This window comes from Meleagris gallopavo, chromosome 1 (genome assembly GCF_905368555.1).
Source record: "Meleagris gallopavo chromosome 1, MGAL_WU_HG_1.1, whole genome shotgun sequence".
NCBI lineage: Eukaryota > Metazoa > Chordata > Aves > Galliformes > Phasianidae > Meleagris > Meleagris gallopavo.
This window is the reverse complement of record NC_139404.1, coordinates 173,582,391-173,597,218: the sequence shown is the minus strand read 5'-3', so window position 1 is coordinate 173,597,218 and position 14,828 is coordinate 173,582,391. Positions and strand designations below refer to the sequence as shown.

General features: G+C 41.9%; 1 protein-coding gene across 1 annotated transcript in view; it reads right to left on the bottom strand.

Moving 5' to 3' along the window:
* Positions 1–14,828, bottom strand: part of FLT1 (fms related receptor tyrosine kinase 1) — a 103,918-nt gene that overhangs the window by 43,746 nt on the left and 45,344 nt on the right. The window contains exons 11-12 of the mRNA XM_085216089.1: positions 9,177–9,291; positions 537–645 (exon numbers count right to left, since the gene is read on the bottom strand). Coding sequence (XP_085072215.1) covers positions 537–645; positions 9,177–9,291 — 224 coding nt within the window. The remainder of the gene's footprint in view (positions 1–536; positions 646–9,176; positions 9,292–14,828) is intronic.

The window sequence follows — 14,828 nt, the reverse complement described above, 5'->3', positions numbered from 1 at the left end:
TGATGGCAACTGCAAATATTATGGTGCTAAATCAAGCAGTAGTTATTCTCTTAAAATCGTGAAGTTTTTTTCCCAGTAATTCCTGAGGTCAAATAATTTCAGTTTGTTTCTAAACCTGCAAATGCTTATATATTGATGGGGAAAAAAAAAGGAACCATGCTAACATGATGAGCCTTAGTGTCACGACCAAAGCTACATCCAAGGCTGTGTCTCAGAAGGTCTACTTCTGGGTGAAAATGCACTAGCACTGCATGTTTGGAGTGACTGCAGAGACTAGGTGATTTAAAAGGAGGAATTACAGGTTGCTATATTTGGGAGGAATTTGTGTCATGCAAGGATTCTTGTTGAAGTCATGAGTCATTTACCAAATTTGGTGCCTTTCTTACAAATTCAAACTAGCTGCTGTCACAAACCCTTCCCAGGGACACCAATAAGCATGGGATAAGTTTACAAATGCACAGATTGCAACAATACTCAAACTTAGGCATTTGAAAAATCCATCACAAATATAATCATAGGACTAGAGTAGATCATACCTGTTACAAGAAAGCTGACATTTCTTTCGGCTTTTCCTACTTTGTTGGATGCCACGCAGCTGTAGATTCCAGAAGATTTGGCTTCAGCTACAACAAGCGTGCTAGCAGTCTGCAAAAAAATAGAAGATATTCAGCTTTCATTGGATCAGGAGCTTGGTTAAAGATTCCCCTCTCATTTTCCTAAGGTGACAGTCCTATTTCAGTCTTTCCATTCATAGTGTGACAGTCACCACTGAAGTTATTTAACAAAGTATAAAGTTTAGAAAGAATAATAGGAAACAAGCTCCTTGAGAGACAATTATATTATCAGAGCTGTCATAGCCAAAAATCTTTGAATATCTTTCAGGTTGATTTATCTCTTGCTGCTAATGTGATGATAAGCCTCAAAAGATGAAGAGTGACACAAGATGGTTTGCCCAAGGAGATGACCACCCTGTAGGCCAGCCAGACTGCAAAGGGAATGGATGGGGAGTGCTTCAGACACTTCAATAACACTGAGAAAAAAAGTTTAGCACTCCATGCATTTCATTTCTCTTTCATTTTCTCTTGTAAGTGTTAGATGAGAAATGACATGGGAAAAGAGAAGTTTACTCCTTCTCTTTTGGACTTTCTCCTATTTTTGGCCTTAGTATTTCTAATATTAAGTAATAATACACTGCATCCCTTTACATTATATTCTACCACCATCTTAAGAAGTTTGGCATACAATATATTTTCATGCACTGGTATACATATCATTTACAAGATGAGACCTTGGAAAGCCAGGGCATGATAACTGACATGCCTTTAGAAAAAGCATTGTAATAAGAGTTATACCTTCAGGGTGATGGAAAGCCACGGTCTAATGTCTTGGGCACTAAGTGAGAGAAGAAAGTTATGCATAGACAACCGAGGTGACAGCCTGATATGGAGCTGAGACAGAGGGCATGCACTGGAGGGTCAGCAGTAAAACATGCTCTCAGATACAATAGCAGCTTAAATTTCTGTCTACTTCCACTTCAGTTCTTCCATAAAACAACATACTTTGACTGGAGTAATGAGAAAAACTGGGATTGAGACAAAAATAATTTGTGTGGCAGTGGAATCCTGTTGTCTGGAATTAGTTATCTTTTCTAAAAGTATTCAAAGCAATTTTTGTGCAATTAATACATTATTTTAAGACTGTCTGACTGGGGGGTTCAGAGACAAGCACAAGATTATGAGTCAGTGCTAAACAAGGACCAGTTATCTATGTTTTTACATAAGCTCTGGCTGACCATTTGCCTGCTTCTGTGTGTCCTACTCTGAGACTTCATGGCAATCCCCAAAGTCCTTACTGTATCCCTAAATAATGTAGATTTTCTGGTTTCCAAACATTCTTTGGTGGAAAGAGTCTGTTGCTTTTCCTCTTATGCAAGCAAACATAGTGAAGTCAAGTTGTTTGATTTTGGCTAGGTTATTTATTTTAGAAAACTGCCTTATCCCACTTCAAAACTATTGACGTTAATGGCACCTCTACACTAAGCTGTCTCAATGGCCACCTACCCATCCACTACTAAAAAGCATCTCATTTCCACCTAAAATTTTTCTAACTTACATTTTTGGCTCTTCTGAAAGAGGCTCAGTAATACCAGATATATAATTATAGCCCTTAAAAAAAAAAAAAAAAAGATGCTATTTTGCTAAATTCAGTAGGTTGACCTCTTCAAATTCCTAATTATAAAGCATGGGTCCAGCCCTGTCTGTATTTTGTTGTTCTCTTTCAACTCCTTCCAATTTTTAAACATCATCTCATACAGTGTGGACATAGGGCTCAGAGGCAGGATTATTGCAGTCATTTCATCAGTGCTGACGAAATGGTGTTGAGAAGAAAGTTCCATAACATGTGCCAGATGGTTAACATAGGTGGCTAAAAGTTGCTTTTGCCATCCCAGTCTTTCCACAAGAAAATCAGCCTTTCTTGTGTCACTCGGTGCTACCTCAGAACCCCTTTGCCCAGGTAGCAATGATCTGTGATCCAAAACAACATTGAAGGAGAATGAGACTTTCCATCTCTGACTCCAGGGCACCTGTCTTGGTCCTACTACAAACAGAACCAGAATGTTTCTGCGACTGAAAAATGCAAGACAATTACTCCTCCCACAAGTACTTCAATATTTTGGATTTTTTTTTTTTTGAGGGTAGCATCAAATTGTATTTTGTCCTGACATTATCAGTTCTCAGTTTTTTAATTAAAAAAAATGCTCATTTTATCTGAGTTTTGCTGCTCCATTCCACAACTTTGTGATTATTACTTCCATTATGTTCAGAATGACACTTGCAATCATACTCAAGCAGCATGACTATAGTTACTGGCTAGACTGCTTGTAGATGATGCCTTTTCTTGTATACTAAAAGACTTTACAGGAAATTTCTAGGCACTGAAATATAGCTATTTAAAGCTACCTTGTTCCTAACGTTATTTTGGATTTGGCCAACTTGCATTGTCCCAAATACTACTCTGGGACAGGCTAAGGATCACTCCCATGGTCTTTGGAGAGCATGGGAGACAAATGTTTTGAACGCAGTCCTTAGCGCCATACCAATGGTATGTTTACTTGAGTAATACAGAGATAGCCGTAGTGTCTAGCAAAAGCAATAGTGACTTTGCAACAAAACAGGGTATTTTAGAGACAAAATGTCTTTGCATAAATCTTCTAGTTTATAAATAAGTCATAAGGATAAGATAACATTTGTTTAAACAGGTTGTGAGCCCTCCAGTGGTGCAGTCTGTGTTCTGCATTGTGGATGCCAGCCAAAACCCACCCGAGAAGCAGTGTATACAAAACTAAGCCTGGCAAGCTGTTGTTTATTGAGTAATTATGGTTGTTAGGTCAGCTTGTGCTGCGTAGTTTTCCTATGCAGCTATTGCTGCAAAAGGAGCAAGATACAAATTTTTGCATCTCTGTATTGCCTAGCTTTGCAATAAAGTTTCAAGCCATGGATTTGCAACCATATACAGAAAATCAGAACTGCTTTGCCATGATCAGAGTGGAGCAAAGGCTCCCGGGCACGCTTGACACATTGAATCTGCTCATCTGCCCACAAGTCCTATTTACCACCAAAGTTTTGATCTTTTCTTCCTGCAGGCATCTCAGCTGAAGCACCACGCTACACACTCGGTTCAGAGCCAGGGGCTGGGGAAATGAATCACACAGTGCTGCTGCATTTGCCAACAAATGAAAGAGGTATAAAGCAGAAAGCCTGAGATGGAAGAGGAAATTACAGATCTATTTGTGGTGGAGACTATTGAGAACAAGACCTCAGAAGTCATTGCAAAGCAAGAGGATGATTGTTGTGGTTGGACCGCAATTGTCTGGTCTTTCCCCTGGTGTGCCTGCTTGAATTTCTCTCTTTCCATATACCTTAAGTAGAGGATTCCTACAGCTCCAGCTGATGACAGTGCAGCAAGTAGAAGTTTCAGCAAACAGTAAGTAGCCTTACTCTTTCCTTACTCCTAGAAGGCCTCTGCAGACACATGCATACACATGCTCCATTCAGAGACTGTTTTGCTAACTTCTCTGAATGCTCATACATCTGAAAGGCAAACTATCCTTTCAACATCGAGCAGGTTAGTGTAAGTCTGCCAAACACTGTTGATTCCCTTCTAGTTATGCTTTTAAGAAAACACATTTGTTGAAAAAGTAGGTTTATTTCCTACATATATGCTCTCCTTATCCCATTGGATTTATCTTTAGATAAAAGGATAATATTTAGGAAGATACATGTTGAAATATTGGCAGGACACCACTGGTTTGTTCTGCTTATGGCAAAGACATATCATCTGCATGCCTTGTGCTGGAAAGAAGCGTCAATGCAAAACATCTGGATACCATGCTTCACTTTCAGAACCACCACTATGTCCACAGAATAAACACCAAAATATCTACAATAGCAGGACATGAATGTATGCAGATAAGTGCTTTCTTCCCCTCAAGTCAGACAGATAAATCACTGCTGTTTAACAGCAGAGCTCATTTCCCTCTGCATCATATTGTACTGCCTGTTGGGCAGGCTGAGACTGAATTCTTCCATCAGACCCATAGGGAGATCATGATACAGATGGCTACAGATCCACAGGTACCTCCTACTCTCCTTCTAAGGGCCTATGTAGAGTAAAATTTTGCTTCCCGCCTCCCTTATGCACCAAGGGAGGGGATGTGTTTCAGCAGGGAGATGCAGCTCAGCAGAGGCAGGTGCCAAGTTCTTCTGGTTTTCATCTCACCAAGCTCTTGGCTCAGCTGTCACCTTTAAGACTTCTTTTTTAAAGTGTTGACAGCGATTCTAGTAGCGCTCAGGAAGGCCCCAAGGAAAGTTACAATGTGCTGAAAGGGAGGCAGGCTGCTTTCCCGGCGCTACCTTTAGCATGGCTTCCTAGGAAGTTCACACTGTTTGCCCATTTCTATGCAAGTTCTTTGTCCTCAGCAGTGTCCCAGCTGCAGCCAAAATTGACAAATAAACTCATGAGACCTCATGAGTGTTTCATGAAAACCATTTGCCAGTAAATGAGGAAGACCAAAATGAATGCCGTTGCAATGAGCTGTTCAGCTCATTGCGTGCCAGTTAGCCAGCCCACATGGATGTGCTGGCCAGTCAGCTGGTATATCCAGGGACTCAAGTCAGACACGGTATAAACTTTCTTGTCTCATCTGTAAGACGAAGACATTGGAGAGAAAGGCTTAGGGCTTGGCATAGAAGACGCTAGAGAGATGGACTAGTCCATATATTCCATGGCCACAGTTTTTTTTATCAAGTCCAAAAGAGATTGAATTCCCCACCTTTGTGTTGGACTGTCACATTTTCTGAAATAACCCACAGTCAGCATACGGGTGGATGATCCATCACTGTCAGCCAACCCAAAGGTGGACAAGAAAGAGCCTGGGTTTGGTCTTACAGAACCTTCTTACAGGGTATTACTTTCCATTTTCCCTTAAGTCAGGTGGTTTTTTCATTCACAGAGGATTGGACCATTAAAATTGTGGGTCAGTAAAGTATTAATGCAGTGGAAAAAAAAGGCCATAATATACACATACACCTGATAAAACACAACTTCATGCATTAGTATTGTTTACTCACACTTGCCCTCCTATCTACTACCTCCTTCTGTTGATATTCTCATCCTTTCTTCTTGACCAACATCTACTTTCACTCATCTGTAAACACCTTTCTGGCCCTCTTCTGTACACTCTGCATTCCCAGGATCTTTGTACAGTCCCTGCTACAGCTCTCTGTGCCGTCTTTCAAAGCTTTTGATAAACCAATATGTGGTCTTCCCAATGCCTGCACAGAGAGGGCATGTGTATACTGCAGAGTTACCAATGAGTGCCTGAGCTCTTTGTATCTCATTGTTGCAGGTCATTTACAGTTGGTATTATTACAAACCACAGATGCTAAGAATAATAATGATCAGTACTAGCCCTGAGCTACAGGTTGGAGCAAGCTTTGATTGAGAACATTGAGAAGTGATGGTTTTTAGTAATTGAATGACAAAAGAGAGTTTGTGATCTGCTTACAAGTCTAAGAATAACTCAGTTTTGTAGAAAGTCATTGATAATGTCCAACAAAATGAGAACGAAAACTTTGGGTGCAAGAGTTGTTTTATGATTAAGTGTTATGAATTCTGTTACAAACTTTTTCCATTATACCACTTGAATTTCTCAATGTCTGCTTAGAAAGGCTTCAAAGGAAATGTTACTAAAACACAGTTGTCACAGTTTCTCTCTGTCACCAGAAGAGTAGCTCAGGGCAGCTTCCTGCATTACTTTAACCATGCAGACACAGGGTTTGAGGTTTTTCTGACTTTAAAAATATACTTGTGGCTACCTTGATAACCGTAGACAAACAAACAACCAATCAACCTACTACCAGAACAGGCCAAACTTTCAGAGGGACTTGGGTGTTTTACATACAGGAAACAAAGGAACTGGTACAAGGTCTTTGACTAAGGCGAAAACAGCTACCTTGAGAGCTAAAAGAAACCTTGTGAGCATTCCTCATTCATCTCTTCCCTTGATCACAATAATATCCTGTGGTCATCCCCATTTCTGCTTTCATGCTAACCCAGAAGTGCCATTTTTTGAGTCTCTCCATCGACTTCCTACTGCTTTGTCTCCTACTACTTTGTTGTTTCCATTGAGTTTGAGATTTTTTTTACCATGCTTGCTATGCTCGGATGTGGAAACAGGGTAGACACTGTTTAGATAGCAGGACTCCATTGATGTGGAAGTGCCTTGGAGAGCTGTTCTCAGCTGTTTGCAGTAGCAGAACTACTTGCAGTCACACTTCATCAGAGCCAGACACTTGTGATGACGTGCTGCATTCAATGAGCTCAGTGCTATTAACAGTTTTACAATATTCTAGCCCATCAGGAAGGGTTTTGTCTGAACTGTGTCCCTTTGAGTTTGCTCTGGGAGACCAAGAATGAATCTTGGCCTGCAAAGAGTGATAGCTATAGACTCTCACAGAGAAAAAAAATATCCTGGATGCTCTAGAGCAGCTGCGTGCACACAAATCATGTAACTTATTCTGGCCAGAAACGCAGGCTTAGAGAGCATTTTCTACTTATAATAGCAGTCCAGCTGTGCCTGGAAAGCTATGGAAGAGCAACAGAAATGAAGAAACCTTTGAAACATAATTCTCAGAAGTGGAGAGAATTCACTTCAAGCTAAGTATTTGAAAACCGCAGATGATGTGCACGATTCTAGCAAGGATGTCATGCAAGCCAGAAGACTGGCAGAAGCCTCTGTCTGCAAGCTACATTCTTCTGAACAGCACTGCAACCAGGAAAGCTTGAAATATCTGGGAAAAGAGATTATTTCACTAACCTCCCTTTCCTCACAGAATCAGAAGGGATAAGGCAATGCAAGATGGGACTTACTTAGATGAACTAAACAGAATAAGATGAGGAAAAATAAGGAGAACTGCTATGTTTCGCTGCAAAACTTTCTTTCCATGTAACACATGCAGAGATCATATCTTTGTTCATTTCTGGACAGATATAAAAAAAATTGGGACTGTTTGCCAAAGACTTCAAACAAAATCTGCAGTTCTGCCACAAGGACCCATTATTAGCATCTTCCTCCAGGGAGGAATTTATTTGCTGCTGTGTAAAAGCTGGTCTGACATTTCAGCCACTCCTCTTCTGCTGTCTTCAAAACACGCAGCACGCAAGGAGAATGAGGTCTGGTTGTTAGATCTTGTAAGCAGAAGCTACCTAGATCTTTTCTGGAAAATTACTGGTTCTCATGAGTTTTTGTTCATCATTACCCCTTTGGAATAGGCTCTGTCTTCCATGCCTCAAATGATTTCCCTTTCCTCCTGCAAATCTCTCCCTATGTATCAGCTTTCATGTGCTTTCCTACAATAGTATCCCCCAAGAAGCCATTTGCTCCCATCTTTGCCTTGATCTTTAAGCATATAGAGGGTGCCAACTAAATAGAGCAAATGCCTCACTGGGATCCAGCACATTCCCATGCACTGTGCCATGAACACCTGTGGTACTGCCTAAATAATACAACAGCAGGAGAAAATTCAGTCCCAGGCATGAATCTTGGCTGCGTTCAAAGCCCTAATTATTCCACGGTGTGTGAAAGGGCCTTGGTGTGAGAGTAATTATGATTTATATTTATTTTCACATGGAAAAGACTGAAAGAAGACATCAAGGAAAGAACACCTATATCCCCAGTGTCCCTAGAATTATGACAAGTATTTTGGTATCCTTGGAAATAACAGTTCTAGCATAGGGTAGGCTTTCAGGTTTATAATTTCATCGGCTGCTCCTGCCTCAGACCAAGCCAATCAGTGAACAGCAGAGGCTGTGAACGTGACACAGCATTGTGCACCAACTCCTGAGCTTCTCTGAGGCAAGGGCTGCTAAACCACATCAAACCAGCATCAAGCCTAACCAAAAAAAGATCATCTGATTAGGGCATCCTCCAGGAAAACATCTTGATTTAAAGGTTTTGGCTGATTGAGAATTCTCCATGAACCCTCAAGAGCATGACTATCTCAGTGCTCCTTCAGAAGTGCCTGTCCCTTCCCACGCCTTATTATGCTTGGCCTGGACTTGACACCTAACAATGAGCAGTTAATGCAGATGGGGTGCAACCCATCATGCAGTCTCTGAGTGAGATCTCTCTTAAACTTTGCTTCTTAATCTGGGTTAATGTGTCCCTTTAAAATTTTTATTGCAAGACTTGGTCTTCTAATAACCCAGCACCACATCCGTGAATAAACTTTCAAATGAGAGTAAATAGTTTTACTCTCATAGGAAAAACAACAGGAAATTGTGCAATGGCACAACGAAGCAATGATGGCCTGAAGCCTTGCCTCTCTCCTCCTGAGGTGCCTGGAATGCTGCAGTCCAGCTCTAAGTAAGCTGAATATATATATATAATTACACTACTTACCTTAATAGGACTGCATGCAGGAAAAGTACATCTCTGCATCTCAGCAGATAGATAACAAATCTCTGTCTTTGCAAATGTGGGAGTTATTTGCATCTACACAGGTTTTCAGATCTGAACAACATAAAAAATACTGGCTTCTCCACTGTTACCTCAACAACATTTAAAATACCACTTCAGCTAACACAGAGAGATTATTTACACCTAGGAATCATACCTTGTTTTTGCCCTCGATGATGGCTGTTCGCTCAATGATGCTCTGGATCCTGTTTCCTATGTTGCTCCCAGTTTTCAGGTTGAAAGATCCATCAGTGTGAGAGCAAAAGCCACGCCTGAAGGAAAAAAAAAAAAAAAAAAGGGAGAGAGATTTCATTGATAAATCACAGCATGCATAAGCAAAAACTGTTCTTCTAGGAACAAAAATCATCTGAGGAAATTGCATGTGTTGCCATCAGCAGGCAAGGACAACTACATTCCACAAAGTCTTGATGCTCAAAGCCAGATCATTGGCTTTATTTCCACAGGTGCTCCCAGAACACTGAATTTTTGTAGTCAGTGTTAACATTTCATCCACTATGGACCGAGAGGTCAGCATTTGCAATTGCAGCCTAATTATAGGACTATGTGAATCCTATAATTACGACTCCACTGCTCCTAACTTGTCAGTCATTATCATGGTTAAGGCTTGGCTTCAAACTTGAGTTTGTATTGTTTTCAGTTCTAAGCTTAAGACAACATGCATCTGTTTCAAGATCCATTCCATGATGTATTGGTTGCTATTTGTGCTCTTGCAGCCCCAAAAGCCAACAGTATCCTGGGCTGCATCAAAAGAGGACTGGCCAAAAAGAAAAGGGAAGGGATTGTCTCCTTCTACTCTGCCCTTATGAGGTTCCATCTGGAGTACTGTGTCCAAGCCTGGGGTGTCCTATTCAAGAAGGATGCAGAGCTGTTGGAATCAGTCCAAGAGGAGGACATGAAGAAGATCAGAGGGCTGGAGCACCTCTCCTATAAAGAAAGGTTGAGGGACTTGGGGCTATTCAGTTTGGAGAAGAAAAGGCTCTGGCAAGACCTCGTTGTGGCCTTCCAGTACTTGAAGGGAGCTTAAAAGCAGGAGGTAGACCAACATTTTACACAGTCTGATAGTGACAGGACAAGGGGGAATGAAACTAAAAGAGGAGAGATTTAGGTTAGATGATAGGAAGAAATTTTTTAGAGGCATTGGCACTGATTGCCCAGAGAAGCTGTGGATGCCCCATCCCTGGAGGCATTCAGGGCCAGGTTGGATGGGTACATGTGTAACCTAATCTGGTGGCTGGCAGTTCTACACATGGCAGGGCGGTTGGAAATAGATGATCTTAAGGTCCTCTCCAACCTAAGCCATGATTCTATGATTTAACTATGTGTAGGTTTTTATCATTATCCTGAAAAATAATGTATTTTCTCAGTTTTGTTTGTTTTCTGCCCCATCCCTGGATGCATTCAAGGCCAGGCTGGATGTGGCTCTGGGCAGCCTGGTCTGGTGGTTGGTGACCCTGAACACAGCAGGGAGGTGAAAATTGTATGATTGTTGTGGTCCTTTTCAACCCAGGCCATTCTACAATTCTAAGATTCTATGATTCTATGAATTTCTTTTTTTCTTTTTCTTTGCGCAGTGAAATGGCATATAATCAGAACACTCAGGTGTGGTTGTGGTAGAGTTAACATGTTTCCCAAAGCCTAACTCAGTACACATGTAAACAAACACATAGGAATGGTTCTTACATTCTGTCCATCCCTATTCTTTGAGGATATTGAGTTTTGCTTTTCATCCAACATTTAGATATTGCTTCTTCAATATGAGTATCAACAGAGGAGTTAAACTGTCCATCAGGGCCAAGCTCTCTCAAACAGTGTTTCTCTGGATTTCCCTCCATATGACAGACAACGAGTACAGTATCCATAATCAAGTAGTTCCGATGTGTGGTGAAAGGCACTGCATCACAGCAACTGATGCAATCCTGACTAAAGAATGAGGTTTATTTCCTTTCAGTCAATTATGTAGTTTGGTTGAACTTTTGTGTTGTTTACAGTATCAGTAACACAAAGACTTTACTCGCTGTCTTTAATCGTGCAGCATTGAGTCAAATCGACCACCGTCTAAGCAGATACTGCAGCTTAAAGAAAAAATGACATGTAAACTAACTTAGGATATAATCATTAGCACAAATATATGATTGTATGCCCAAATTCCTTAATATGCATTGAGAGCCTCAATGAGCTAAAAAAGCCAAAAACCAGGAGCAGGCCATGGTCATCCACGCATGGAGAAAGAACAAGGAGCAATAGCATGGGAAGGAAGCCCGAGCTACATAGCCACTTCTTCAGGTTTTGGTTTGAAGGCCAACTCCTAATACATGGTTGTTGAGGCCAGGGTGGATGGAAGAGAGCTGCATTAGGACAGCTGATGTATTCAAAAGAGAAAAAAAAAAAAGAAACAAAAAAAACCCTTGACATTTACTCAGAAAAGTGGTTGCCATTTACTTTGCACATTTAATTAAGGGCACATCCTTGTGACTGGGCAATTCCTGTACAGGCAGAGATTCATTTAATTTCATTCTTACTCAATTCATCCTAAGTCCTTTAAAAATGTTATTCCTCTGAAACAAGTGGAATTGGTTTGTTCCCCCAGAGAATTAACTTGTTTCTTTGTTATAATCTTGAGCAGTTGTGCTTTTTAGAATAAAAGTTCTCGCTGAGTCCCTTTTCAGTAAACAACAGAAAGAAGGTGTAATGCATGCTCAGAAACCGCATATGTATCTCCAAAAGGCATTTCCAATCTATTTTCTTGCAGCTCTACATCCATAAGCTTAGTTATTACTATACACTTCCTTGAGAAGGACTACACATATGTATTTAGGTTGCAGAATCTGAGGGATGAGGGCAGTGTAATGCCTTTGCCAACACCTAGCACAATGGGGTGCTGATTACTCATTAATACCATAGTACAAACCACCATCATAATTACAATAACATCACAATTACAAGAAAAACACACATGTACAACACTAGGTAAAGTATTAGCCCTGGAGGCACATACATGAGCTCCACTGCCTTCACATACCACATTATCTGCTGACTGCGACATTAACGCAATTATAGCAGAAAATCAAATGCACTTAATAGCGGTTGTCCTCAGATTTAATAAAGAAGGAGTTGGAATCCAGCTGTGAGCACATTACATGGCAGCACACGGCATGCAGCAGGAGATGCTCTGCATTCTGCCACTTCACCCCACGTTCTGCTGGCTCAGCACGCCTCTGCAAATCAGCTGCAGCACAGCTGCCAGGCAGAGCCTGGGATAAGAATCGGCCTCATTCCTCTGGATGCAGAAACAGATGCTTTCCCTCCTCAGCTGCCAAATGCTTTCACTGTAACCTCAAATGCTGTAGCATGGCTGAAGGCTCCCACACAGGTTCCGTGGGTTATTACTCTGCCATCCTTCCTCTCCTTGCTGCCAGTGGTGCCATACAAAGCACTGCTTGAGATTAATGGGCAGAGATGGGTCTGGGGTAAATGGGAGAAATGAGGAGCCCTGTGTCATCTCCCAACAACAGGCATTCGTAACCGAGAGGGAAAAGGCTCTGTGAACTCAGATGTGATCATCAAATCGAATGTTCGTGTTCAGTACAGACGCTTGGAAAGGAGAAGCAAGAGGGAAAAGATAAAATTGCACTCTGATCAGGACCAAAATATCAAATTATCTTCCAGTTAATTAGTTGATTTTCATGTTGTGCATCATCACACAAATCAGTTATGCATTTTTATGTCTTGTAAAGAAATTATAAGTTACACCGAACTATTGACTCAACAAAACTGCAAGGGTTTCCTGCTTGTAGCAAAACCTGGTGTTATTTGCAAGGAAACCCTAGCAAACTTTGAAGCTCTTAGTCCAGATATCCCCATGTTCCTGATGTGTTTTGCTGCCGGGATAAACTTCATTGCTTTGCATCTTCAGGAAAGTTAGCAGCAGGGTTACCATGAGGTTAATGAGAAAGCACACAGTGTGCACAAAGGCTGATAAGCCGATATCTGCCAGCACGTTTCTGAGCAGCTCTTACACCTGTTTTCCTTCTACACACTCATGCTTTGTAGCTAGATATAGCTCTGCACATAGAGAGACTGTATATAAGAGATGCTAATGCTGTGCGCATACAAAGGTACGCTTATAAACATTGTGTAAGCTCAGATCAAGGCAATCCTGTTCTGCGTACTGCTCTGAGTGCCCTGCTATCCTAGCTAAGTGGTTTCTGATATGTGCCTGTGTGCATGCTTGCATGTGCATTCCCAGTGTACATGGCTAAGGTGGAGCCGGGGGGGCTCAGGAGGGGATGCCAGGCACAGGACGAGCTCCAAGGGCTGCCAAGCAGTGCATGCATATCTCCTTCTCTGGGAGGACAGAGGGGGTTTGTGCAACCGGAAGCAATCTGGGTTTTAAAAAATGTCTGTGATGTGTGCTGCTGGCACCAAGAGGGGCCGGGAGAAGTGGCCGGGGGGAGGGGAGCCAGCCTGCTGCTCAAGAATACATCAAGCCTTGAGGAAGCAGAGTGTGCCATGTTTGAAGATGCAAAGATAATCACAGTGCTGGGAACCGTCTTGTGTAGTGGAGGAAGCCAAACAACAAGAGGAAAGCAGCATATGCTCCTGATTTCGCACAGGAAGCTAACAGCACCTCCTGCCAAAGTGAGATAAGAAAACTCCCATGGCCTATTCTGGACAAGGCCATGGTTATCAACCTTAGCTTCACACTGTCCTCACTCTGCTCCGCAGCCCGCTCCCTTTCCTAATGAGTTTCAGAGCCCTCACCTCTATTAGCATACAGCATGCCAAGCACAATTGTGTGGTATATTTATAACCACTGATGGGGAAAAGTTTCCAGGGTAAGAGTGTACTTCATGTCATCTTGATATATTTCACTGGAATGGGACTACAAACCAGCTCCAAACTGAAGTCCTGCCTGTGAAACTACTGGTATCAGAATAAAAGTAGTTTTGCCTGCAGCAGAGCCCAGGAGCTAGGGTACAGGGCTTGTCTGATGATTACAGATGTGACTTTCTGCATGACAGAGTCCTACACAAAAGACCCAAGCCCAGCTTATGCTCAGACACATCCTCTTGTCCATACTGTAGACAGTGCCACAATGCTCAACAGTGCTCAACTGATGTCAAATATCAGCTTAAAAGCCTCAATCCCCATTTCAGTTGGAAAAATTACATTGTCAATTTTATCATTTCAGTTCCTCCCTCCTTAAGCCCTCCTACACCTTCACAGTCCTTCCCCAGTGTAAAATCCCATCCGGTTTCCTAACTATTCCTGTTGGCAAAGACACCATCAGCCTCCATCGCATGTCTATTTGTTGAGGTAGTATGTGGCAATTACATCTCTATTAGGAGCAAGAGGAAGGCATCCTGTAACCAACAGTAACTATTTTTGAGAGTGATTAATATGAAAAAAATGTTTTGTTTTGTTTTGTTTTCTCAGCACCTATCCCTCTATAGGGCAGCAATCGACTCTCTGCAGCGGCAGGGCGGCATTGTTACGAATCCAAGTTGGGCTGATACAGTCTTTCGAGATGCAGTGATGACAACACTACGTTCAAGACAGGAACTCTGGAAGTTCCTGGACTTGTAAAGAACATATAGGAACTGTTTCCCGCTTGGAGGTTATCAGAAGCATCTGAATGTCATAGGCCTTGCCTGCCCCGTGCCTTGGAACTTGGTGCCGTGCAACTGGTGGCAGTGGGTTGGTGTGGCCACACGTCCAGGGGAACACTGAGTCACAGTGAGGCCGGAAACAAGGGAGGGAAAAATAGTAACAAGGAGCACATATGGGC